Below are 27762 nucleotides of genomic sequence, written 5' to 3' on the forward strand. Positions count from 1 at the left end.
ATTATAATCATCAGGGGCGGAGCCGGGGGGGGGGGGGGGGGGCTAGGGGGGGCTAGAGCCCCCCCCCAAATTTTGAAAAAAAATAATTTTTTTTTATATAATATGTCTAAAAATGTTATTATTATTATTATATTTGTATTTTAGTAAAAAAAATGTCTAAAATGTATTGAATGCCCCCAAAAATTTTTTAGTAAATGTTGAACTAAGTATTATCTATGAAAATGTTGTTATTATTATTATTATTATTATATTTGTATTTTAGTAAAAACTGTCTAAATGTATTGAATGCCCCCCCAAAAAAAATTAGCTAATGTTTTGAACTATATTATCTATGAAAATGTTGTTATTATTATTATTATTATTATTATTATATTTGTATTTTAGTAAAAAATGTCTAAAATGTATTGAATGCCCCCAAAATTTTTTTTAGTAAATGTTGAACTATATTATCTATGAAAATGTTGTTATTATTATTATATTTGTATTTTAGTAAAAAATGTCTAAATGTATTGAATGCCCCCAAAATTTTTTTTAGTAAATGTTTTGAACTATATTATCTATGAAAATGTTGTTGTTATTATTATTATTATTATTATTATTATTATTATTATTATTATTATTATATTCGTATTTTAGTAAAAAATGTCTAAATGTATTGAATGCCCCCAAAAAAATTTTTAGTAAATGTTGAACTATATTATCTATGAAAATGTTGTTATTATTATTATTATTATTATTATTATTATTATTATTATTATTATTATTATTATATTTGTATTTTAGTAAAAAATGTCTAAATGTATTGAATGCCCCCAAAATTTTTTTTAGTAAATGTTTTGAACTATATTATCTATAAAAATGTTGTTATTATTATGATTATATTTGTATTTTAGTAAAAAATGTCTAAAATGTATTGAATGCCCCCAAAAAAAATTTCCGGGGGCTACCGCCCCCGAACCCCCATAACATTTCAGCCCCCCCCCAAAAAAAATCCTGGCTCCGCCCCCTGATAATCATGATGACTTTTGGTGCAGTACTTGATGTTGATGTCTATACATAAAATTATAAAACTTTATAACTTGAATTAAAATTGTAATTGTTTCCAGATTTATGTTTTTGGCAAACTAATACTCCATTCGTTCATATAAAATATAATTAAATTTTATTATTTGTATACGAAAATTAGTCTCTTTCTGTTTTTAAATAATACTCACAACTTATTATATTTATCATTTTTATTACATGCTGAATTATTTTCTCTACTCATAATACAATTAATTATCATTATTAACGTTATTTTTTAAATGAGATTATTTGTTTTATTTTCAATACACTCAATCATTTTTATTAAAACTCGATTCGTGTACTTCCAAAGAAAAAATTATGTGTAAATGGAGTAATTAATAATTAAAAACTGCGCCACAATCAACATAAAATATACATTTCCTCTTTTTCAAACGAAACAAAACCTACAAATGCAGAAGCTGTGAATCCTCCAATTCTCTTCGTTGAAGACGATAATCTCCGGCGAGGCCAGCACCGCTTCAGCGCCAGCAGCAAGCAGCCAGCACCCACGCCCAGATCTGACTGACGCCTCGGTCTCACTCAAACCCGCCGCCCCGTCGCAACCACTGCCACCAAATCCAGCCTTTGCCAGTAGTCCAGCCGACGCAGCGACCCAACCTCCCGGAAGACAGTTCGAGTGAGGCGACTTGGCGAGAGCAGAGGGCCTGAGACCCCAGCAGACCGTTCGAGTTAGACCCAGCAGACCGTTCAAGCGAGACCCAGCTCTGAGCCTGTCGCTCAACGCCTCCCAGCTAGCGACCGATCTCAACGCCCGTAGTCTCTCTCGGCCAAGATCTGATTGTCTTCTTCCCAAATATCCCTCGGTCAAATCCTCCCGGTCTCTCGTCGTGCCGTATTCAGATTCAGAGCAGGTCCGATTCAGAGCAGGGCAGTCATCACTTCTTTTTAAGCTAAGTTGTAGTCTCTTCTCTACTATGAAAATGGCGTATGGTTTGGAGTTTGGAGTTTGGGTTTGCACTGATTTGTCTTAGCAACAAACGAATAGAGTTCTCATACATACTGTAATTGGTGGTTGCAATGGTTTTCTGTTATGAAACTGATCATGATTGGATATGAATGCTTACTGGAATGGATATTTGAGATAGTTGAATACCTTGAATGTTTTCGATCTGACCAGTGGCTGTTGGATTTGAAATAATTGTGGAGTAACTTGAAGTTGCTTGGTTAAGAGTTTTTTTACTTGTTCATTGACCGGAGAGCATGTGTCGTGAGGAGGTTTGGAGGGTGGTGAGGAGAAGGGGGCACGAGAGGACCGGAGCAGAAGGCAATGTGGTGTATCAACAGAGCAATAACTTTCATAGGCAGCCGAACTCTTGGAGGAGTGGAACTGGGGTTAAACCTCTTTCGAGATCCCAGATAGTCACCTTCTTCTTTAACAACATCCCAGAAGATTGCAGCTTTGATTTCTTGAGAAGGAAGTTTGGTGCCATTCGCGTTCCGACTGACATTTTCTGTCCCAATAAGAGAGATAAAAAAGGGAAGCCTTTCGGCTTTGTCCGATTCGAAGGTGTCGAGGACACGGAAGGTCTGCTTGAACAATTGAATCAACTTTGGATTGGAAGCTACAAAATTAGGGTTTTTAAACCAAGGTTTGAGAGGGTGGTGAAGGATGAAGAAAAAAAGAGGTTCGACACCAAAAGAGATATTGGAAAGAAACCAGATTGCTTCCATTTTTTGGATTCTGCAAAGAAGAAGCCGGGAGTTTCTTTTAAAGAAGTTCTCACTGGAGTCTCTGAAGGAGAACCCTGCACAAGAGAAAAGCTACAATTCAAAACTTCGGAGGAGGATTCAAAGTGGCTTGAAGGAACATTCACAGGTTTCATCAAAGATGATTTCTCCTGGGATGAAATAAAAGAAGAAATCAACAGCGAATGTGCCGGGAAATTGAAAGTTTCGACGATGGGGGGAAGTTTTGTGCTCATCAGAAGTATTTGCGAACTGTCAACACAAGAAGTTCTCAAGGAGTTGGATGAATGGAGTGACTTCTGGTTTCTTTGGAAGAGGAAATGGAACTTCGTTGATGTGCACCAGCAGCGAGCTATTTGGACGAGATGGATTGGAATCCCGCTTCATGCATGGAACTCTCGTTTCTTTGATTCGGTGACGGCAAACTTTGGCCGGGTATTGAAAATTCACGAACTTACGAAGGAAAGAGAGAAATTGGACGAAGCTTTGATCCAAATCTCTACAGGTCTCAAATCCATTGAGCAAGTATTTGAGTGCTGCATTGATGGAGCTAGTTTCACACTTCGCATTGAAGAAATTCAGGATAACCCACTCTCGTCCTTGATCGGAGAACCGGATTTAGATGAGTCGGAATCTGAAACGAAATCGGATTCAGGATGGTCGGACGGAGCGGAGTCCATGGATCCGGCTATTGCTACCATCGGAATGATGGACGACATCGGTGTGGGAAATGGAGACGTTTCGGTTCTCCAAGAATTGAACTCTTCGATTCCTTCGCAAGACGTTTCGGTTTTCCAAGAATTGAACTCTTCGATCCTTTCGCAACAAATCGTTGCAGACACCTCAGTCGAGGTTACCAATCATGAGGATACAACGTTGGGAGGCTCGAAAATGCTTTTGAATGTGGTTGTTGCCGAAGGTTTAAGCCAGTCTTCTTGCAGGGCCGAGCAGGAGGATTGCCTCATTTGGGCCGAAAACTCAAAGGACCAAGACAAAAGCCCAAGTGGAAACTTATTGGAGTCCCCTTGTCGTCCTGTCGAAAACTTTTGTGAGGTACCTCTTTCCTTGCTCACGGTTCCTGCTGTGAGAGAAAAGGAACCCATTCTTGTACAAGGGGGAATTGACGATCTGGAAGATAACAGTGAGAGTCTCGACGTGAATGTTATTGTAGAAGAAAACAACCATACTGAGGAAGTGGCTAGGACCGAAAACGATGATTCTTTGGGCTCCCAAGCAGGGGAAGCGAGGTTGCCTTCCAACAACAAAAGGGTTGATCCCCGATGCACAAATGGAAAAAAAGGTAAAGGGAAAAAGAAGAATAGAGCGAGGGAGAAGGAGAATTGGGTGCGTTTCATCTCTGAAATAGAACCACTAAATGGGAGAGGGGAGGAGGCCGTAGGGGAGGAAGACGCTGGGGAGATTCAAAAAGGGTTGCTTTCGACAGATGAGGGGGGAATTTCAGGTCAGAAAATCTGGGACTTTGGGAAGAAGTTAGGGCTTTCAAGTCAGACTGAAGAAGAGGTCATTGTCCGCCAAATCGAGATGCAAGGTAACTTCCTTTCCTTCGATAATGCTGGGTGTCAGATGAATTGTCCATGAATTTACTGTCATACAACATTAGGGGCTTGGGGAGCATTGCGAAACAGCGAGATGTTTTTGAACTTGTAAGAGGGCATAAGATTGACATTTGTTGTTTACAAGAGACAAAAATGGAGACTTTTAGTGATGTTTTTTGTAATTCTTGGTGGGGGTTTAATAACACAGATAAGGCAATCAGGAACTCTGAGGGGAGAGCTGGGGGAATTGCGTGTTTATGGAATAGGGAGGTATTCGAAGCATCTAGTTCTTGGGATTTACCGGGGGCCGTGGTTGTTAACGGTAGGTACAAGGAGGGCGGTCTCTTGTGTTGCATTATCAATGTTTATGCGCCAACTGAATCAAAGGATAAGAGGATTCTCTGGGATGCAATTGGTTCTATTGTTGAACAGAATGTGGATCGAAGTGTGTGTATTTTGGGAGATTTTAACGCAGTCAGGAGAAGAGAAGAGAGGGTGGGTAGCGGGGAGACGTTTCGAGCGTCGGAGGCGAGGTTTTTCGAGGAATTTATTGGGGGGAACGATCTGAAGGAAATTCATACACAAGGTCGAAAGTACACTTGGTACAAGCCCAATGGCAAATGCAAGAGCAAGATCGATCGTTTCCTTGTTAACGAAACTTGGATCCTTACTTGGGAAGGAAGTTCTGCACGCGGTCTTAAGCGTTCGATCTCGGATCACTGTCCGATTGTTCTCACTACTAGAACGGAGGATTGGGGACCAAAACCTTTTAGGTTCCTAAATGCTTGGACAAATCACCCGGAGTTTGAAGATGTTGTAAAGAAAGTGTGGACGGGGACTGACTGTCAGGGATGGAGCTTTTTCGTGGTTAAGGAGAAATTGAAGAAACTTCGCGAGGCTTTAAAAGTTTGGAATCGCACATCCTTTGGTGAAATTGATTCTAAAATTCACGAATTAAAGAAGGAGTTACAACAGAAAGATGAGCTTGACGAGCAGAGTTGTTTAGGCGAAGTGGATGTTATCAGAAGAAATGAGCTCCAAGCTCTCCTTTCCCTTCAGCTGAAGCATAAGCAGAAGACTTTACAACAGAAGGCTAAACTGAAATGGCTTAAGGAGGGAGATGTGAACTCTGGCTTCTTCCATAAAGCGATTAAAGGGAGGCGGTTGAAGAATGACATAGGCGGACTGATCTTTGATAACTCATGGATTTCCAAACCGGAAGAGGTAAAAGCTAGGGTGAGAAATCATTTTGAAACCTTTTTCAAGCGGAAAGATAGACAGATGCCTGTTATTCCCATTGACTTTATGAGAAGGAAAATCTCTGATGAGGAGAGAAATTGGCTGATTAGAGGTTTTGAACCTGAAGAAGTTAAAGAAGCGGTCTGGAGCTGCTCTGGCGATAAGAGTCCAGGACCTGATGGCTTTAACTTTTCATTCTGGAGATCGGCTTGGCATGTAGTTAAGGAGGATATCCTCCAGGTCTTGAAGGACTTCCACGCGAACGGTAAAATTCCTAAAGGAGGTAATGCTTCTTTTATCGTTTTAATACCGAAGAAAGAAGGGGCTGATTCGTTGAATGAATTTCGCCCAATCTCGCTCATTACCAGCTTGTATAAAATCATTGCCAAGATCTTGGCGGGGAGACTGACGAAGGTGATGGGGTCGATCATCTCTGATAATCAAAGTGCTTTCATTAAAGGGCGGTTCATTCTCGATGGGGCGGTCATTTTGAATGAAGCTGTTGTTGAGTCAAAAAAGAAGCGACGAAGCCGGATCTTCTTTAAGATTGACTTTGCCAAAGCTTTCGATTCAGTTCAATGGGACTTTTTGGATACTTTGCTTGACAGAATGAACTTCGATGGGATTTGGAGGAAATGGATTCAAGGGTGTCTACAGTCAGCCACAGCAAGTGTCCTAGTTAACGGGTCATCAACGGGAGATTTCAAAATGGAGAGAGGCTTGAGACAGGGCGACCCGATGTCTCCCTTCTTGTTCCCCATTGTCGCGGAAGGGTTGAATGCGCTCGTTGAGAGGGCAGTGGAACGACAGTTATTGTTTCCTGTTAAGATTGGTAAGGATGAAGTGCCGATTACACACCTCCAGTACGCGGATGACACCATCTTTATTTTAGAGGCTGATGACCGAAATGTGGAATCACTGAAAAGTCTGTTGCTTCTCTTTCATTTTATCTCTGGTCTTGCTGTCAACTTCGCCAAGAGCAGCCTGATGACGGTGGGAGTGAATGTGTCAGTCGAGAGGACATGGGCTTCGTTTCTCCATTGCAAGATTGGTTCCTTCCCGTGTCTTTACTTGGGAACCAAAATTGGAGGCCGAAGCAATGGTGTTAGCGAGTGGAAGTTCTTGGTGGATAAAGTCTCAAACAAAATTGCAAGCTGGAGAAAAAGACCTATCTCTTTGGCGGGGAGGATCACTCTTGTTAAAGCGGTGCTTCAATCGATTCCGGTATATCAACTAGCCTACGCTTTCATTCCCAAGACTGTGCTCAAGAATCTCAATTCCTTGTTCTCCAGATTTCTGTGGGGTGGAGGCTCTCAGTCGGGAAGAATCACCTGGTTTAAATGGAGCTCCTTGTGTTCCAATAAGAAAACAGGAGGTCTTGGATTTCGGGATGTGGAATGGTTTAATCATGTTCTGTTAATTAAATGGCTTTGGAGATTTTTGGTGGATGGGGGAGCTTTGTGGGCGAGAGTGATCAAATCTATTTATGGGGAACTTGTCTGGGGCGAAGAGGGGGATTGCTCGGTGGTGGGAAGAAGTGGGCAGTTGGGGTGGTGGGCGAAAATTGTGGAGAAAGGGGGAGGAAGAGATGATAGATGGTTCATTGATCACCTTCAACACCGTCTCGGGGATGGGATGAATACAATGTTCTGGGAGGACGTGTGGGCTATTAACAAACCTCTTAAGTTCTCTTTCCCGAGATTGTATAACTTGTGTTCGAATAAGAAAGGCCTCGTCGGAGAGAGTGGGTTTTGGGAAGGAGAAGAGTGGGTGTGGTCGGTGAATTGGAGGAGGGATTTGAGGGAAAGGGAGACTGGACAGGTGGAGGAACTTTTGAGACTTGTTGCTGCTTTTGTCCCTTCTACAGGTTTAACTGATGGATGGATTTGGAGGGCAACTACGGACGGTAAATTCTCAACAAAGTCGGCTTATGATTTGGTGGCGGCTTCCAGAGAGGCGCAACAAACTCAACCGGCTGAGATGGCTATGGTTTGGGAGGCTACAACATCACACAAAGCCAAGGTGACGGCGTGGAGATGTCTTAGAAATCGTTTGGCTACCTGTGACAACTTGAGAAGACGACAAATTCAAATTAGCTGGGAAAAGAGAGGATGCAACGCCTGCGTCGCTGGAGAGGAGTCGACGGAACATCTGTTTCTTCATTGCCCGAAAACTGCGGCGGTGTGGGACCAAATCTTCCAATGGTTACACATCAAAACGGCAAATCCTAGAGGTACTCTTCATCACTACACTTCCTTCATCTCTGCTGCCAAAAAGAAGAAAGGAAGAAGATTGCTAAATGCGTTATGGGTGGGAACGGTTTGGACGCTTTGGGAAAAAAGAAACGAGAGTCGTTTTCAAGGAAAGATTTGGGATATTGAGAGACTTGTTTTACAGATCAAGGGTAGACTTTGGAGTTGAAATGAGGTTTATAAAGTTTTGGAGTTGAGAATCCCTTTCACCATGTGGTGCTCAAAGGGTTTCAATCTTTCATTCTTGTTTTGATTGGCATCTCTTGTGCCTTGCTTTTCATCTCAATAAAAATTTAATTTTACTGATAAAAAAAAAACAATCAACATAAATCCTAGAACTTTGACGTGCTTTGAGCTTCCACCCTTTTTAAATTGGAGAAAGAAAAGTAATCAATCCTGCTGTCCAACTCATATTTATAAAGTTTATTTTAATTACACGATAATACAATATATACACATATATATACAGCCAACATTTGTATCCTGTGGCTTGTTGTGGGTAGTGTCTATGCTGCACAGTGTGCACATGAACATTACCGTTGAGATTCCGCCATGTGTCTACTAAAGAAAACCGATTTATGAAGCCCAGACCGGTTCTACTTTTTTAAATACCGCCGGTTTTCTTTACACATTATATTTGGTTTTAACGTTTCTTGCTCCTAGAGGACTGTGTATGTCTAATAGTAGTAATTCAGTACAGCAACAATTTTTAATGGGATGGGAGGTGGCAATACAAGTTGACATTGAAATTTAAAATTTTTGTATTTTCCGTGACGGTAGTTAATTACACAACTCTTATTTGTGTGCAAGGTAACAGCTAATTTTTTTTTTAAAACAAAAAAAGATAATAATGAATTAAACATTTGTTCCTTTAAATTTGTAGCGGTTTGTTTTTTAAGGTAATTTCAATAATCAGTCATATATATATATATATATATATATATATATATATATGTGACTGTATGCGTGCGTCTATTTATTTAAAAACATATACAATATGCTGATTTTTAACAATTATGTTCACCTATATGTATTTGTTAAAAAAATAATTTTATATAAGTTATATACATAATACACTAATTTCAAAGGAAGATATACCTATACTGATAATTTTAGTAGTTACTTTATATTTTAAAAGTCTTATGATATATACTAATTGAGCTTTAATTAAGGAATTTCAACTTAGTATAATTATATTTGATTTAAGGAATCTCAACTTAGTTTCCTAATAATCACTTAATTGATTATTGTTTTTTCTTCGATTAATGCCACATGATTAATTAATAATTTAATATGTATTGATTAGAAAATATGATATTTTCAAAATTCATTAGTTATTATTTTGATATATAAGAATAATTATGTTAAATGTTGCATTGAGAATAGCACTAATATTGGGTAAGGTGACAAAGGTTATAATAGGTGAAATTAAAATAAATATATCTATACAAATAGAAAAAGAGCTTAAGACAGTATAAGGCACAACTTGTAGATTGCCTATTTTACTCATGTTATATATTTATTATTATATTTATAAAATATAAATCTATTTTAATATACATTTATTTGTCACCCAAATCTACAAAGAATACTTTATAAGACTTATAAATAAATATATCCATCCAATAAATTATCAAATAAAAGTAATGAATTAATAGGATTTTTTAAATAATAGATTATCAATTAAAATAACATTAATTACACGTACAACAAATGAATGCTACACGCTACACGCTACACGAATGCTCATATATCATAACATTTAACATTTTCAACTATGATATATATCATAATATTTAACATTTTCTAAACACTACACGAATGCTCATATACAGCAAAACTTGATTCCGTGCATAGACCTCATCAAATTATTATTATTATTATTATTATTATTATTATTATTATTATTATTATTATTATTATTATTATTATTATTATTATTATTATTATAACAAATAGAAATAAAATATAAAAAAACATGAATGTGGGGAGAATGGAAATCAGTTATTATTATTATTATTATTATTAGGGTTAATAGCCAGAAAATACATTAAGTTTGCTCGAAATTGCAAATTGCACATGAGCTTAAAAATTAGCCCAAAAATACATGAACTTTTAATTTAAACGCAAATTGCACCCGCGTTGACCATCTGCGTGAGCGTAGTTGATGTGGCAGCCGGAAATTGCAGACGTAGACTTCCCGCCGGGCGTTTAAAACGACGTCGTTTTTGTCAAACTTTTTTAAATAAAAAATTAAAAAAAAGAAAAGAATATGAACAGAAGAGATCAGCGCGGTGGTCGGCGACACTCGGCGACCCCATTACCGCTGCACAAATCAGCACCAGCCGTCGACGACACCCGACCGCCAGCGCCCACCTCGCCATAATTTCAGACGCCTAACGGTGGCGCCGCCCGGCGCCTCCCCTCTCTTTTCCAGCTTATCTCTCTCTCCCAGACTCCCTCTCTCTGACCCTCGACCTCTTTCCCTCTCTCTGGCCCCTCTCACCCTCTCGGCCAGACGGCCATCCGACGCCACTCCCCCTGCTCCGGCGAGCAGCTACCCATCGCCGCCGCTGCACCTCCACCCATTTTTCAGATCTGGCGGACTCCAAATTTTCTCACAGAGGCGCACTTTTCAGATCTGCCTCCACCCATTTTTCAGATCCGGCGCACTTCAAATTAGCAGTGGTCCTCCAGCTCGGCGTGGCCGCTGCTCCAGCCATCGCCGCCGCTGCGCCCGACGTCGTCTCCTCCAGCCCGGCGCGGTCTCCTTCTTCCTTCGACTGGCAGCAACGGGTGCCGCTGCTATCACCTTGGCGGACAACACAGCTGCTTCGCTGCCTCCACCCATTTTCCAGATCTGGCGCCGCCGCCACCCCTGTTTCTCCGGCGAGGGCGTCGCCTGCCTTCTCTCCACACCGGCGCCATTCAGACGCCCCTTCCCTGTCTACCCCCAAATTTACTTCAACCTCTTCTATTTTCCATTTTCCAATTCTTCAACCCAAAAAAAAAAAGACAATTAATTAATTTATGGGCAAAACGACGTCGTTTTGCCCACGTGGCTTGCCACCGTGTTTAAAAAAGCCACGCGTAATGCCACGTCTTTAAAAAAAATTACCACGTCATCGCCGGTCAAACATAGTTGTGGTCGGAAATTTCGCCGGGTGCAATTTGCGACTAAATTAAAAGGTGGTGTATTATGGGGCTATTTTTGAAGGTCATGTGCAATATGCAATTTCGATGAAAGTTCGTGTATTTTCTGGCTATTAACCCTTATTATTATTATTATTATTATTATTAAATACAATAACATTTTTAAAAAATTGTTTTGTTATGATTTTTTTCATCAAATTAGAGACCACAATCGCCGCACGCTTCACCCCACATTCAATTGTAACAATATACACGGTTGCACGCTTCACCCTATTTTCATATACACAATATTATAGCTATTTACAAGTTATAATAGACCGTGTAATCGTGCACGATTTTTATATAATCGTGACATAAAATATGACCGTGTGCCCTAAACCCTAACCGTGACTTGTTAGGGAATGACCATTGATTTGATGTTTTGACAATTTTGTAGCATTTGCTTTACGGATTTTGATGAAAATATGTGATAACCTTATTGTAATGAATGATTTTTAACTAATAGTTATTTGTTTATTCATCACATAACTTGATTACTCTTTAGTAGGTTGAACTATTAAGTAGTGCTTGCTACTAAGTACAACTATGTTTTTCACTCAATTGGTGCAATTTGATCCATAGATGACACTATAGCAATCACTCGCACCGAATATTGCGTCAATATGTATTTAGGGAAACTAATAAAACATAATAGTGATGATATATTTCAAATCTAATTATAAAAACATTAAAAAAATTTATGATTTTAATGTACACACAGTTACACGAGTGCACGACACACATTATGTTAGCCATCAATTTACTAGCAAAATTTTGGTCTAATTTTCATTCCATCTCTCTATATAAGTAGTAGTATAATATTGATGACTTAAAAAAGGAAATATATACTTATATCATAAAATATTAAAATCCTTATGTTGTCTCTTTTCTTAAAAAAAAAAAAATTAATGGGTGGAGTTTGATTAGAGATGGAGATTTGTTATTGATTTCCATTCTCCCCACATCCATGTTTTTTATATTTTATTTCTATTTGTAATAATAATAATAATAATAATAATAATAATAATAATAATAATAATAATAATAATAATAATAATAATTAATTTGATGAGTTGTATGCACGGAATCAAGTTTTGCTGTATATGAGCATTCATGTAGTGTGTAGAAAATGTTAAATATTATGATATATCATAGTTGAAAATATTAAATATGGAGTATGATATATGAACATTCGTGTAGCGTGTAGCGTGTAGCGTGCATTCGTGAACCGTGAATGATGTAACCGTGTATAGTTGAAAATCATAATTTTTGTGATATTTTAATTAAATATCAAATATATAATCACTAATATGCTTTTTAATAGGGTTAATTGCTTATAATCACTAATATGCTTTTTGTGATACCGTGTAACCGTGTACACATGGCCACTAATTAAAAATAAGCAAATTATGCATCAATAGGTGCAGGGGGGTTTAATTTAAAAAATTAACTAATTTACTCTTGGCCACTAATTATTAGTTTTATTTAAATATTAATGAAATTACTTCTCTTTTTATTATATAGTGCAACACGATTATTCGCATGCAAACCGTGTACTCTTGGCCATTTTTGAAACTGCTTTTTGAATTTTTTTTTATTTCAATTTTTATAATTTAAAATTTAAATTATATGCAAACCGTGTACATATGATATGCAAATCGTGCACGGATGAACATATCGTGTAGTGAGCATCCGTGTAACCATGTACAATTGAAAATCATAATTTTGGTGATATTTTTGTAATTAAATGATTTACTTGTTATTTCATGAATATCATAATGTTTTTTTTTTTTTTTTTTTGAGAACCTACATATCATAATGTTAATAAATGATTCACTTGTTGTTTCATATGCAAAACAATCTACTATCTATTCTCATAATATTTGGCTAAATGGAATTTCATATATATAATTTGGCTAAGTACGTAATTCAAGCACGCTACACGCTACAGGCGATCGTGGGCCGTGTTCGGATGAACGTGAAGAGGGCCGTGCAATCGTGTAACCGTGGTCATATTAAATTCATAGCTTCCTTTTAAGTTTTGATTAATTAGATTTTAAATTTATCATCACTGATGTAGTTTACTAGTTTCCCAAAGTACAGATTGGCTCGTCTATGCGGTGGAACGATTACTATGGTGACATCTTGGCATCTAATTGCAGCCATTGATTGAAAATCTTAATCAAAATTAGGTGGAAACCTAGACTTAATAGTGGAATCTAACAAAGAACCATCAACATATGTGATTACTAACGAATCATTATTAGCTAAAAAACATTCATAACAATAAGCTTATCACATTTTTTCGTCATACTGCATTAGGCATATCAAACAAAATTAGAAAATCACTAAATCAATGCCAATTCCCTAACAAGTCACGGTTAGGGCTCACGGTTAGGATTTAGGGCACACGATGGGGAGTTCATCGGCCACGCTGAAAAGGAAATCGTGCACGGTGCACGCTATATGTGGCGGTGTACCGTGGGTTGTGCATTAAATGCATTGGTTTTGTTTTTTTTTTTTGTTTGTTTAATCTATATATATATATATATATATATATATATATATATATATATATATATATATGAAAGAGAGGAGTTTACCCTCTATTTCTTTCCTTTTTCTTTTTTTCTCCGTTCTCTATAAATTTTATCGCTTCTCTTTTATTAATTTTTTTCTAAATATACTTAGATTTGATTCACGATAAAATATCTAATACTCATCTTAAATTTAAGTTCGTGTGAAAAGATCTTTAATATGGTATAAAAAATCATCAAAAATGAAATTAAAACAAATAAATTTCAAAATTTAAAATATATTATGTTTTCTATATAGTTTTTTTACAACTTTTTGTTTATGTTAAGTATATGAAATTTTTATTTATTTATTGAAATATATTTTGCATTTATTTACATTTTGGTTCTATTTAATATTAATACTTTTTATTTAAATGTGTAAATTAATTTCGATGTATTTACTAGTAATGACTAATTACGTAACAATTCTATTAATCAAAGTTAGGGGATTTGAGAACAACAGGTTATGTAGCGACTCCTCAAAAGAATTACTATTAAATTATTATTCATATGCAAAACAATCTACTATCTATTCTCATAATATTTGGCTAAATGGAATTTCATATATATAATTTGGCTAAGTACGTAATTCAAGCACGCTACACGCTACACGCTACAGGCGATCGTGGGCCGTGTTCGGATGAACGTGAAGAGGGCCGTGCAATCGTGTTCGGATGAACGTGTTGGGTGTGATGATATATAATAAAAATTGATTTATGGTTTGTAGTTATTATATTCATTGATGATATATTAAAAAAATCTTAGATCTATGATTTAGTTGCCATGAATAAAATCCAAACTTAAATCTTCACCAAAGAGTAATGAAATCTCGTCCCCTCTATTTTTTTTTTCTTCACGCACGCCAATTGTTTGTTAAAAAGGGTGAATGAAATTTGTATTAAACTTTCACTCAATTAATTATACAAAAAATACTTAATTAATTATAGAAAATAAATAAAGTCATTTAATTAATTTCACATTTTCTTTTACTTGAATTAATTTTAATTTTAAGTTGAGAAAATCATATCAAAATTAATTGATTAATTTTAACTATAATAATTCATACATGGAACATATATTGTACCGTGTAACCGTGGAACTATAATAATTTTAACTATATATATTCGTTTTCTTTAACTTTTTTATTTGTTGTTACATTCCTTTCTAAAATTATGTTTTTATTACATGGAACATATATTACAAAAAGCAGAAAAATAAGAACACGTGGAACGAGATTCGAACGATACGTGTACCGTGTACCGTGTAAAATCCTACAATAAATTGTGTATCGTGTAACCGTGGAACGTTTACCGTGTATGGAATATATATCGGGTAATATCCTACAATAATTATTGTACCGTGTACCGTGTACCATGTACCGTGTACCGTGTATGGAAGAACACAGAAGACGGCTTAACCCAGAACAACCAAAAATTTCAAGGAACTTTGGTTGAACTGGTGACTCTTCTTCTCAAACAAAAATAAACACCACAACATCATGTAAATCTGAACCCATCGAATTTGTATGAGATAATATTAATTTACTAACAAGATCATATTAGAAATTCAAACGCACCAAAAGAAAAAGGAAAAAGACAAAGAAAAAACAACAATGACGAAATATATACACACCCGGTGTTTTAGATTCTCCACTTTCCATCTGCGAATGAAAAAAACGATTCAAATTTTTGACATTTGAAATTTTGGATATCTTGCCCCGCAAAACCCTAACCAGAAGTCGAAAATTGTTTTCTACTTTTTTTCATAGACAAGTCAAAGAAATAAAATGCTCATTCATTGGTTAAGGAAACATCATATCTGCCATGATATCTGCTATGAAATAAAATGCTCATTGGTTAAGGAAAATCGGATCTGACATTTGCACAGTAAACAAGGGCAGTAAAGCAGAAACCATTTGCTCCATTGAACCAGTGGTTTAGGCGTGAAGAACCGGTCTGGCTCAATAAAAATACTATTTGGCTGGTTTATTGTGAATAACACGTGTCATGATCGTAACGGCAGTGTTCACGTGAACAATGTTCAGCATAGACAATTCCCTTGTTGTGGGTTGGCAATTTGTCACTAGTTGATTAGGAAATAAACTATAACTATAATTATCATTATTCTAAAAAAGTACTCCCTCCGTCCCACCATTTTAGTCCCCTTCCACTTTTCACACATATTAAGAAAGTGCATTTAATTTTTATATTTTTATCTTTTATACCTTTATTTATTATTTTCACACATCCTTTTCACATTTAAGTGAAACATTAAATAAGGTTAATTTAGTAAGAATAATATTTTTATATAGTATTAATTAGAAAAGTGGACTATCTTTTTGGGACATCTCAAAATGGAATAAGGGACTAAAATGGTGGGACGGAACGAGTAGTGTAGAATTCTTGCAAGCCCAGCCTAGATCAACCCTACCTACAGACATCCTTTTCAGTGGCGATCGATTTGAAATCTTAGACTACTCTCAACCGTGACTTTGGGGGAGTGTCACGCACATAAGACAAAAAATAGATGAAAAAAAAATAAATCACAAAGTCACGAATTTCCGTGACCGAGGCGGCCATCCACCCTAAGTCACCATTTGTACTTTATTATTCTTTTTACACATGGCATGTTCTTATTCGTTTGTTAAAATTTTATATTTTAAATATATTTTATCATAGTTTTTGGAAGCTATATTTTATCATAGTTAATTCTTTATTGAAAATAAAAATTATATTAAAATTCATATTATTATTTTCTCTATAAATAAAGTCAAATTTTAATATATTTTCACAAAACAAAATAAATATTTAATTTGTATCTTTTTAGTTATAATTTATTATTTCACATATCAATTTGTAGCTTTATTTCCAATTTTGTGTTTTCATTTTTATCATTTTCATTTGTTATTGAATAAAATATCAATTATAATATATAGTATTTTTTTTTGAACACTTATCATATAATTTTTTAATACGATTATATAAGTTTAAAATATAAAATATTGTAAATGAGTTTTTATTGAAGAACAAATTAAATAAATATTTATTTTATTTTGTTAAATATAATAAATAAATATTTAATTTTAATTTATATTTTATTTTAGATATTAGATAATTACAAATAAAGTGAAAAGGAAAAATATGTAGGTTGGGTTGGTGTCACCATTGTGAGTGAAAATTATATTAGGTTGTGGGTTGTGTAGGTGGATGAGAGAGAAATGAATATTTTATTAAAAAGTTGAGTAAGGTTGGGTTGGACGAGTGTCACGACTGTGGGTAGTCTTAGGTGTCTTGGGCTCCACCTCCAACCATTATTTATTTATCTTACTTTCAGGCTCATCATAATTAATCACTTTAATTAAGATTATAATTTTACTGCCCGTAAGTTAAGCTCTTTTATTTCTTCTTCGTTTTACTATTTCAAAACCGGCACCTAACGCGTTTGATTTAATTGCTAAATGTAAATATAACAAATAATTTAATTTACTGATTGTTCTTCTCCTTTATAAAGAAAAAATCAATGGCCAAATGTAGATGAGAGGAAGAAATAGGCAAATTGCCCAGTAATTCACATAATTACTATAAATTCTATGATGATAAACTGAGAATATTTAGACCAGAATTACTAATTTGATGTCATGATAAATTCAGTATGAAGATTTGATCTTTCAAGAATACGATATTCTTATGAATATGCGTATATATACTCTTATGGGAATGAGAATACTGAAAGAGCGTACCATTTCCCGGGGACCAGACCCCTTAATAACTTCTCAAGTTATCAATATTTATTATTTGGTCCCTCAACAAATAATAAATATACTAACATTTAATATATACACAATATAATAGTATTTATTTACATTATATATATATATATATATATATAGGGGGCCGCTCCAATGAGACCCCCTAATTTTAGTGAGATCTAGGGCACGATCTGGTGCGTTTATTTTATTAATCATATGGCTGATATTGTATTTGGAGGGTGATTTTTTTTCGCAGGGTTCGAATCCTGGAGGGAGCATAATATTTTAAATTTTGTTATTCATCAGTAAATACTGCATTGTTCATCAGTATATACGGCCCTGTTCATCAGTATATATGTCTTATTCATTACGAATTTTTTAAATTTTATTTTTCATCAGTATATACATCTTGTTCATTAGATATACGTTTTGTTCATTAGTATTATATGTCTTATTCATTGTACTCATGTTACACGAAAAATATGAGGTCTCACTGAAGCGCGCCCCTATATATATATATATATATATATATATATATATATATATATTTGTCCACTAATTAGATTAAATTAAGAATTTAATTCAACAAGTATGTCATTATTTTTTTTTTTACATCAACAATAAATAAAAGAACAATGCTTTAGAAACACAATGTTCAAATACAATGGATATAGTATAAAATATTTGTAAAAAATTGCAAATATGGCACGAGACGAAATTTCTCTCTAGAGGCAACAATGTAAATATTTGGTCATAGTTTTTAAAATGATGTGAAAATGATTAACTACACTTAATGGTCCACCTTTGAGTTGAGTTACAAAAATATATTTATATTTATAATTTCTAATAAAATTGTGACCTTTCAAAAAAATTATAAATATGACAAGGGACAAATATTTCGATCTCATAAAGATGAGTTGGACTTGGACCTTCAAAATCCAACATGGAAATCCAATCAAAATGTCTGAAATTATGTGAAAATTTTATTATTATCCATTTCATCTATCTCTCACGCTCCATTTTTAAGGTAAGATTTGCTACTAGAAATTTAGAGTTAGTTATCTTGATACTATTTGAATAATATCAATATTGATCTTTAGAGGTTCAACTCATCGTTCATCAAATAGGAAATTTTGTCTCGCGCCATATTTATAATTTTTTCAAAATGTTAAAGTTTTTTTAATATTTTAAAAGTTAGATTTTATTTTTATTACTCGATCCAAATGTCGAGACTTTAAGCATAAAGTTTATATTTCCTACTATTATGCATTGAAAACAAACTAAATATGAAGTCAAACTACTTTCCAAACAATACTAATTTCTCTTAGCAACCAAAACCAAAAGAGCTCTGAAATAAGTTTATAAAAGCAACAGCTAAAAAAAAAAAGAGCAACAGCTAAATACAAAAGGGGTTTTTAATTTTTAATTTTTTTTAATCCGATTATTTTTTTTTGAAACCAAAAGAGGTTGAATATTTTTTTTGAAACGCAAAAGAGGTTGAAATTGAAATTAAACAATACCTTCACGCCTCGCACACAGTAACACACACTGTCCCTCTCTCTCTCTCTCTCTCTCTCTCTCCTCGCTGTCTCTGTCTCTCTCATCCAACCCGCGTACGAAAAAGTTACAAATAGAAAAGGAAAAAAAATCAAAAGAAGGAAGAAGTAGAGAGAGAAAGTAAAAGAAGGAAGACACAGAGTCAGAGAGAAGGGAGTCTTTTTTCTAGGGAAGGAAATCTTTCGTTCAATCTATTCCTCTCTCGTCTCCAGAATCACGCGGCCTCCAATTTTTCACAATGAATGACCTTTTGTCGTCGGTGAGTGTTTTCGCCCTTCTTCTTGAATGTCTGATTGCTAATTGATCTGTTTATCAATTGGTGAAATTGAAGCAATTGCTGGGTTTGAAAACCTTCAATGTCAATGCAGTAGCTTTTAGCAGCTGAATACATAATGAAGGAAATTGCTGCAGATTTTAGTTGAAATATTTAGGCAGAAAAAGTTGAGATTGCTTTTGAGTGGGAGAAGAGCTGTAAAATTGAATTTGTTTTCAAGTGTATGCCTGAATTTTATGATTCTGTCTGGTTTTGAATGTGACAAATCTATCCTTTTACATGTGCACAACTTTAGCTCCATCTTTGTCCAATTGTTTAACATACAAGTGTTGGTGGAAACAGGAATTACTATCAAAGTTCAGAACTTGATCACTAATTATTTTAGAAGATCAGATTTCTGGGTTGCTAGTGACCAAACTATTGAACTTGAATTTGGGACTTGGGGAGATGAGAAAATATTCAATGAATTTAATCGATCTAAGGAATCGTTTTAGATTTTTCAATGCTAGTTTGACTAATCAGACAGTTTCTTATACACAGACAGAATGTTTTCTGCAATTGATTAATTCTTGCATTTTCGTCAAACCTAGAGGTTGTCTAAATCAAACTAATTCAAGTTTATGAATCATAAAACTGTTCTCTCAGATTGAAAGAAATAGTAATGGGATTTCCAACTGCTGTCGTCCGGAAGATGCTTAAGAAATTAATTGTATCATTAATGGGGCTAGCTTAGAACCTAATTGCATCTCCATGAACACAACGATGGTAGTGTACTACCTATATAGTCAATAAACATATATAATATAATTGTCCCTGCAATCATATACATATATATTATCATCTGGATCTATCTGATTGCTAAACTATGGGCACTCCAATGCATTGCAAAGGAAAAAAAAATCATGTTAGTCAAAGATCTAATAATGTGGTCTGTGGAGAAAGAGGACTAAAGTTTAAGAAAGATAAATAGAAGGGGCCTCAATTTGTGTCTGGAACTTTTGTAGAAACTGTGGCTATGTTATTTTTGTATAATGGCATGTAGATAAAGGTTGTCATAGTTAATGAGTATTTTAATAACTGTCAGTTTATAATAGACACCCTTTTGCATTTGAATACAAAATTATCTGGGAGGGCTTTCAGTGCCTTGTTTGAATTAGTTGTTCAATCAGAGACACAGTTTTGTAATTAGTCAGATCTGCTTGCAGGATTTATAATACATGAATGTCCTTGAGAAGAAACAAAACAGTTTAGATTCTTGGTTTAAATAATGAGCTACTTAACTAAATGAACCAAAAGCAAGGAAACCCTTTATTATAACTGACCCTAAATCCGAAGTGCACACTCAATGCTTACACTAGTTCTCACTTACACAAAACGAAAGATAGTTATGCCTTTTAGATGTTTGGACCTATAAACTTTTGTGTCTAATTGTAGTAAAAGGTAAACAGCCTGCAAAACACATATCTAATCAAATTCAAAATAATTGATCCCTGTGAGATCATTCCTTATAACAGCTCTTACACTTACCATTAATTTACTCTGGAATTAATGCACTGCTCTTGAAACTATAAGTAAAAGTGTAAAACCCCCACGCGCAGGTGGTCAGGTGGGCAGTTTCTTCGGGAGGCTGGGGACTAACTTGCCCGGCGCAGCAACAACTGTGGGGATATACCAGCAGAACAACATCCGCAGAATGCGGCTATTCGACCCCCACGCTCCGACTCTCCGCGCCCTCAGCGGCACCAACATCCGCCTCATGATGGGCGTGTCGCACCCCGATCTCCGGGACCTCGCCAACTGCCCCCAGGCAGCCACTGCCTGGGTCAGCCGCAACATCCTACGCTTCCCCAACGTCACCTTCCGCTACATCATCGTCGGGAACGAGATCGAGCCGGAGTCGGAGCTGGGGCCCTTCGTGTTCCCGGCGATGCAGAACGTGTACCGCGCCATCCGCGCCGCAGGTCTGGCCGCATCCATCCAAATAAATCTCCTGACTATGTGGAATCCTCCGCAGGCGGCGGAGTTCAAGTGCGGCGTCAACTGGTTCATCAGGCCGATCCTCGAGTTTATAAGGGACACGAGCGCGTCTATCCATTTAAACGTGTTTCCCTTCTACGCTTACCTCAACGATAGGGCCAACATCAACCTCTCCTTCGCGCTTCTGCAGCCCAACAGCGGTGTCGTTCTCGGCGGCGTCTACTACGACAATCTTTTCTACGCAATCCATGACGCCTTCGTGGCCGCCATGGGCAAGATCCTTGCCGCAGCAACGCCATTGTCCGTGCAACAATTGGCCATACCAGAGAATAAGGGAACCAAGACGACGACGAGCTCTGGGTCATCTAGTGGTGGCGGACACAATTCTCCACCTCCGGGAAGCGTCCCATTGGGCAGCGGTGATGAGATAATGGCTGTCACCGACGGGCCTATCGCCACCGTAGATAACGCGAGGATCTACATCAACAATTTGATGCGCGTGGTGAGGACGGGAACCCCCATGGTGGCCGGCCCTATACACACATACATATTTGCTACGTTTGACGAGAATCTGAGGCCCGGCCCGAAGCATCTGTCTTCTTACTCTTACAACTAGCTTCCTTATAAGATCTGGTAATAACCTAGCCTCCCACTTCATTACATGTTTATTACTCCTAATTGAAATATATATATATATATATATATATATATATATATATATATATAGTTTCATATATGGGGCTTGTATCTATCTGATTTCTATTTGAATATCACAGTTTTCCTTCTCCTTCTAATATGATACGATATATAATTGTGTTTATATATGATTAATTTTCTTGTTTTTCCTGTGGTTTTAATTTGACCATGATCGATGAATCGATCTCATCTACCTATGATGTTTTCGCAGTTAGATATATGCATACATGTGATTGGCCGAGCTATTTATGTACAGACCGTACCATGTTTCTTGTATTATATGTGCACTAGTTTTCCTCAATAGGGCAATATTCTTCAAGTTATACATATATATTGGTATGCATATGCCAAATTCTTTATTCGAAATTATGTTTTATTTTCTCTATTTCCGAATTAACTGCCTACAGACATCACATGTGTTTGATTTAAGCTAGGGTTAAGTACATGTATATATGCAGTAATAAGATTTATAATTTGATTTTTAGTTTCTTGCAACCTTCAACTAGTATGATTTTTCTTTGTCCTCAACTTTCCAAGTTAAGATGTGTGTGGATTTTTTGTGTTAGAGTCTGTTGACAGAATATATATAGTAGCTTAGTACACTGAGGGGACCTAGCCTGTTAATATTCAGGATTAATTTTGACATTATATACGACTAGTGTGTAACCCGTCGAAATTCGACGGGAATTATTTGATGTTATAAGTATAAAAAAGATGTAGAAATTATTTCATAATATATTTATAACTTTTGGAGATTTTTCATCAAAGAAAAGTGTTAACATGATATGCCATACTATATATTATAGTAATAAAAAAGTACATTTTTCATGACTTCAATACTTTTAATTCAATAATTTTTTTTTGTGTGTAAGCATTAGAAGAATAACAAAACACACGGATACAAAAATCAATTTATGTATGTTTGAACTCACGCTCCAAATTTTAGAGATCTAGCTAATAAAGGAGAGAATATGTTCTTGAATTAGCACATTAATTTGAGCTGCACACCTCCCTCCCTCTCCCTCTCTCTCCCTCATCGTTTTCTTTCCTGTCCATTTGAATACAGGTACTGCCGTTGGATAAACAATTTCATCTTCAAGAAGCTTTCGTTTTCAACCCTTTTCTTGCAGTTCTTTCTGCATTGCCATATCCATGTATATCTTCTCTAGCTCTTTAACTCGGCTTCTTCTAGGCTCTAGCTCACGGTATGAAGCAATTATCTTCCTTTTAATATCTTTGGGAAAGTCTTCAAAAGAGTGGTTTTCTCTGTGTTCAGAAGCCTGAGCTCGAATTTCTCTTGCTTCAGTCCTATCTTCAGCATAGTAAACATGTTGGGGTTGATGCCTGATTGTCAACAGAGTGCAGTGTAGCATGCAAATATACATACTCACAAAAAAATCTACATATAATATACATATATAAATAACTAAGGTTTGCAGTTTTAGATGGCAGTGATTTTGAGCAGCATATTCAATTTGTTTCCTCTAAAAGTAAGAAAAAAAAAAAGCAATAAAATATTCATTGAAAAATCTTAAACTCAAAAGTCAAGCACTGACACAAGTACACAACTTGGTTTGCTTAGAATGATATACACAATAGTTGCTTAGCGAGCAGGTGATAAGGATATCACTCTCATTCAGTTTCAAGTATCATCAACTCACACACAAGCCAAAAAAAAATGAAAATGAAGCATCTCAATCCAGCTTCAAATAATAAAACAACTAATTAGATCAATAATATTCAAGCATATCTCCACAACGGGCAAAAATTTGAGCAGTAGCAAAAACTGAGCTAATAATCCAACTACATGAATAGAAAAATATAAAAAGTACTTTTTTAGCCACAAATCTTTTTATATAACTTAAAAATAACAAAAACAAATATAAGATGAATAATTATCCAAGCAAAAGACATGTAAACCATTTAGACAAGTATTTATATCATAAAACAATGGCTAAGAAGCAATATTTATAGCAAAATGTGTAGCCCGTTACCCGTGTCAGTTAAAACATGATCTGAAACACCCACCACACCTGTGTCATAAACTTGCAAGATAAGAGTATGGTTTTCAACACAATATATGGTGAAACTCTATGTTTGTAGATCGAAGAAAAAAAAACAGAAATGTTGGACTGAAGATATAATTTGAGATGAAAAGAAGTGGTCTTATATCTTATTTGGCAGAGGTGCCTCTCGTTGTGCATTTGAATGGGTCGAGACATTTTTTATACGAAAAATGATGAGAACTCCATATACACAGTTAACAAAATTTTAAATATTGTGAACTTATTGCTTAAAGTCATAATTATAAATAATTAAAAATTAGAAACTTAGAAACATTAAAGATAGGTTAGTTAAGTTAAATAACTAAAATTCACAATTAAAAGGTCACATACAAAGAAAAGAAAGTCTGCACCATTAATCCAAAACTGGGTTTATATGTTAGTTTATTCTGGTAAGGAAGGAGTAGTACAAACCACATCATCTGAAATCGATTAGTAGCACCACCAAAAATAGAAGAAATAAAAAGGAAAACAAAAAAAGAAAACATTTGTAGTCTGCAACAAAGTAAAATGTGCTTCTTCTACGAACTGGAAAGAGAGGTCATTACCGAGAGAATGTTGATAACAGAAGCCATGGCTGAGAGAGCAGAACAATCAGTCAAAAGGCCTAAGAGCTATCCAAACATAATCGAACTCCATAAGTCATACCACTAATTGCTTTAAAGAAAAATTATACTAACATTTCAAAAAGCCTGTAACCGGACTCATTAATTTATGGTATAAAAGTTTCTACAACACAAATATAGACCATGAAGTCCACTTCTTTCAGTTGGCTGTAAATTAACTCAGAATTGCAAATAAAAGCATATGAATATGAAACATTCCCACATCTTGAATTGAGGTAAGCAACCAAAAGTCCAAAAGATAAGATTAATTAGAAAAAAAAGGGGGTGGGGATGAAACACATTCATTCCATCTTCACTTGGTAATCCTCAAGAGATTCAAACTTGCACCGTCATTTCATAAATTATGATCAAAACACAAATGCAACAATAAGGGATTACATTAAAATTGTGGTGATTAATGCAGCGAAAGTTTTTAGCTTACACCATACAGATGCCCATTTACTGATGCACCTAATTAGTTAATCTCCAACAGATATCGATAAATTCAGTAGCTATAACAGTAGAGCCAATAAAGGATTTGAACCCATCCAACTCGGTAACATAAAGAAAAGGGAATATGAAGTGGAAACACCAGAAAACAATCTGTTGACATAACTGAAAATGAGGGTGAGAGAATTCGGAGAACTTACAGTTGAAGTGAGAATAGGAGTGGGCGACTGCAACACAGCGGCTGGCGAGCGGCGGTTCTGGACCAGGCACCTAGAACCAAAAATCTGGAAAAAAGAAGAAAAATAAGATGGTATTGCCGCGTTAATGCAAAAGAAAAGAAAGACAACAAAAGAAGAAGAAGGTTACCTTGCGATTGCTGCATTGTTAATTATTCAAACTAATGAATTTATAGATGAAAATTTAGGGTTGAAGTTTTCCTTTGATAAAATTCTTTCCAAAAAAAATTCTTTCTAAAGTTTATAACCATTCTATATTTACATAATTTGCAGCAAGTGAAAATTAATTAACATAAAAATCTAGGGTTTAAGTTTCCATTGTTAAACATCTTTCCAAAATTTGTTCTATCTAAAATAATAATCATTCCATATTTAAAATAATCAAACATTTAATACTTACCATAGGGGGAAGGGAGGTGGCAGATCGATTTCTGGTTTTCTGGTGGTGGGAGGGGCAGATCGGCGGCCATGGCTGTTGTGGTCGCCGAAAATCGCAAAGAGACGGTGAGGATTTGGGGATCTAGGGGCGCGGCGATTCGCACCGGAAATCGCAAAGAGGCTCCCTTCGCCGAACCTCGAATCAGAAGGTGGAACTGTGGAAGGGGCAAATCTCATCGCTGCGAATCGCGGTGGAATGCGGCCGGTGAGTCGAATCGCCGGGGGAGGGAGGGGAAAAAGGAGGTGGCATCGGAGAAGGTGGAAGAGCAGATCTCTAGCGGGCGGCGAAAGGTGGCAGATCGCGGCTGCGGCCGGTGAGTCGAATCGCCGGCAGAGGGAGGGGAAAATGGAGGTGGCATCGGGGAAATGGAGGTGGTGGTCGACGCAGAGAAAGGAAGAGAAGACAATATGATTTTACAATGTTTAACTTAATTAAATAATATATATAAAATAATAATAATTGATGTTGAATTATATTGCCACGTCAGCTATAGAGAATTGAGCTAGAAGCTCTAAAATTGTAGGGATTTTGATTCTTGAATTCTTAGATATGCCACGTAGGAGAGTGAATTAAGGAGAGGTCAGGAATCGCTAATCGTATTATATATTGATTGTATATTTATTTTCATCACATTCTACAAATTAAAAATAATTCATGACTTTAAGATATCTCAAATTTTAGTAAACTATAGATTAATTTAAATTGTTCTATGTAGCCCAAATCTTGAATAGCGTAGTTCAGAGATATGCACCATGCATATATATAAATTTCACAATTCTTGCAAGTAAATATATATCCCTTTTGTTCTTTTTTTCTTTTTCTTTTATCTAAGAGAACTCAATGCACATACCTTGTATTGTTTCATTAATCATTATTACTTGAGATTTAGTGTATCATTTTTTGGTGTTTTCATTGATTAGTTTTGCTAAAAATTATTGAAATTAAGCTGTTAGCTAAAATTTGATTTCTATTATAAAAATTATATATGCATATTTCACACTATTAACACTTAAGAAAAATGTATACTAATTTCATTTTTTTTTGGTGTTTTCATTGATTAGTTTTGCTAAAAATTATTGAAATTAAGCTGTTAGCTAAAATTTGATTTCTATTATAAAAATTATATATGCATATTTCACACTATTAACACTTAAGAAAAATGTATACTAATTTCATTTATACTGAATTCATTGTGATTACAGACAACAAAATTAAAATCTATAAACTAAAACATATATCTCTAAGTCTTTATACCTTTTCTTTCACAAAATTCTTGTATAATTTTTGTTTCATTTCAATAAGTTCTCGTACTTTTATATGTATTGATTGTGCGGAATGTATAATGTGGATAGTGAGAATCAAATATTGTCACCAATTTAATTTCAATAACTTTTGTCAACTTTGACATGGAGAGGCTTAAATGCTCTAATTTGACTTCACACAACTATTCATCAAATATAATTATATAAATATACGGTACACCTGATACAACTTCATACCAATTGTGACACAAGTACACCTAATACGAATTGAAATTAATTATTATTCATACCCGTCGTTGCATGCCAGGACGGACACGAGTCCTCATTCATATCAAGAACTATTGTCAGTGTTACTAGTTGGGATGACGAGTGTCGAATCTTCCCATTCATACTAGTATGACTACAACGTTGGAATAATGGGTGTTGAATATTCTCATTTGTACTAATATGCTATAACTTTGTCTGCATTTACTATAGGAATAATTTTATCCAAATTTTCAAAAGTTAACTGTAATTTATTAAAATTAAATTGATGACCACTTTTCATTTTCACTTTTTATAATGGCTATCTCAATTTTCATCTCTTACTCTTATTTAGTCCTAACATAACGACCGATACTCCTTTGGTTGCTCTGCGATCGAAGGGGCCTCTCGGCCTTTTCTTTCGGCGTTGAGTTTTTTTAGTTTTTGGTGTCTCTTTTCAGTCGCCTTCTTTATTTTTGCTGCCCTTATTTTTTCTGAGTTGAGGTTTCTTTGGGGAGATGGTTAGGCCGAAGCTCCCGAAGAAACTTCATCCCCGTTCTTTCTCGTCCTCCTGTTTTGGGTTTTTATTACTTAGACGGATACTCTTTTTCATTCTTAAGGTTTT

At 35.4% G+C, this 27762-nt stretch overlaps 2 protein-coding genes across 8 annotated transcripts; one reads left to right on the plus strand and one right to left on the minus strand.

Annotated features, from left to right (window-relative positions):
- Positions 1-18846: 18846 nt before the first annotated feature.
- Positions 18847-22367, plus strand: LOC131020434 (probable glucan endo-1,3-beta-glucosidase BG3). The gene is made up of 2 exons (XM_057949222.1): positions 18847-19151; positions 20765-22367. Exon 2 carries the CDS (start codon positions 20860-20862, stop codon positions 21757-21759), a length of 900 nt encoding a protein of 299 aa, XP_057805205.1. The 5' UTR covers positions 18847-19151; positions 20765-20859; the 3' UTR covers positions 21760-22367.
- A 312-nt stretch (positions 22368-22679) lies between these two features.
- Positions 22680-26028, minus strand: LOC131020436 (probable U3 small nucleolar RNA-associated protein 11). Of its 7 annotated transcripts, none has more exons than XR_009100703.1 (3): positions 25594-26028; positions 25158-25241; positions 22680-23147 (listed from the first exon to the last, which is right to left on the minus strand). XR_009100703.1 is itself a non-coding variant. In XM_057949230.1 (3 exons), exons 1-3 carry the CDS (start codon positions 25661-25663, stop codon positions 22952-22954), a joined length of 336 nt encoding a protein of 111 aa, XP_057805213.1. In that variant the 5' UTR covers positions 25664-26028; the 3' UTR covers positions 22680-22951. The 7 variants fall into 7 exon arrangements, 3 of the variants coding, with proteins under 3 accessions (XP_057805213.1, XP_057805212.1, XP_057805214.1); XR_009100704.1 differs by having other exon boundaries at positions 22680-23151; XR_009100702.1 differs by having other exon boundaries at positions 22680-24479.
- Positions 26029-27762: the final 1734 nt, after the last annotated feature.

This window comes from Salvia miltiorrhiza, chromosome 4, assembly GCF_028751815.1.
Source record: "Salvia miltiorrhiza cultivar Shanhuang (shh) chromosome 4, IMPLAD_Smil_shh, whole genome shotgun sequence".
Classification (NCBI taxonomy): domain Eukaryota; kingdom Viridiplantae; phylum Streptophyta; class Magnoliopsida; order Lamiales; family Lamiaceae; genus Salvia; species Salvia miltiorrhiza.

Coding starts and splice junctions, on each gene's coding strand:
- LOC131020434 (XM_057949222.1), top strand. CDS start 20,860: ATGCGGCTATTCGACCCCCACGCTCCGACTCTCCGCGCCCTCAGCGGC.
- LOC131020436 (XM_057949229.1), bottom strand. CDS start 25,808: ATGAGATTTGCCCCTTCCACAGTTCCACCTTCTGATTCGAGGTTCGGC. Junction 25,228..25,593: donor CCACCTCCCTTCCCCCTATG/GTAAGTATTAAA, acceptor TTTTGGTTCTAG/GTGCCTGGTCCAGAACCGCC. Junction 23,152..25,157: donor CTCCTATTCTCACTTCAACT/GTAAGTTCTCCG, acceptor ACTATGCTGAAG/ATAGGACTGAAGCAAGAGAA.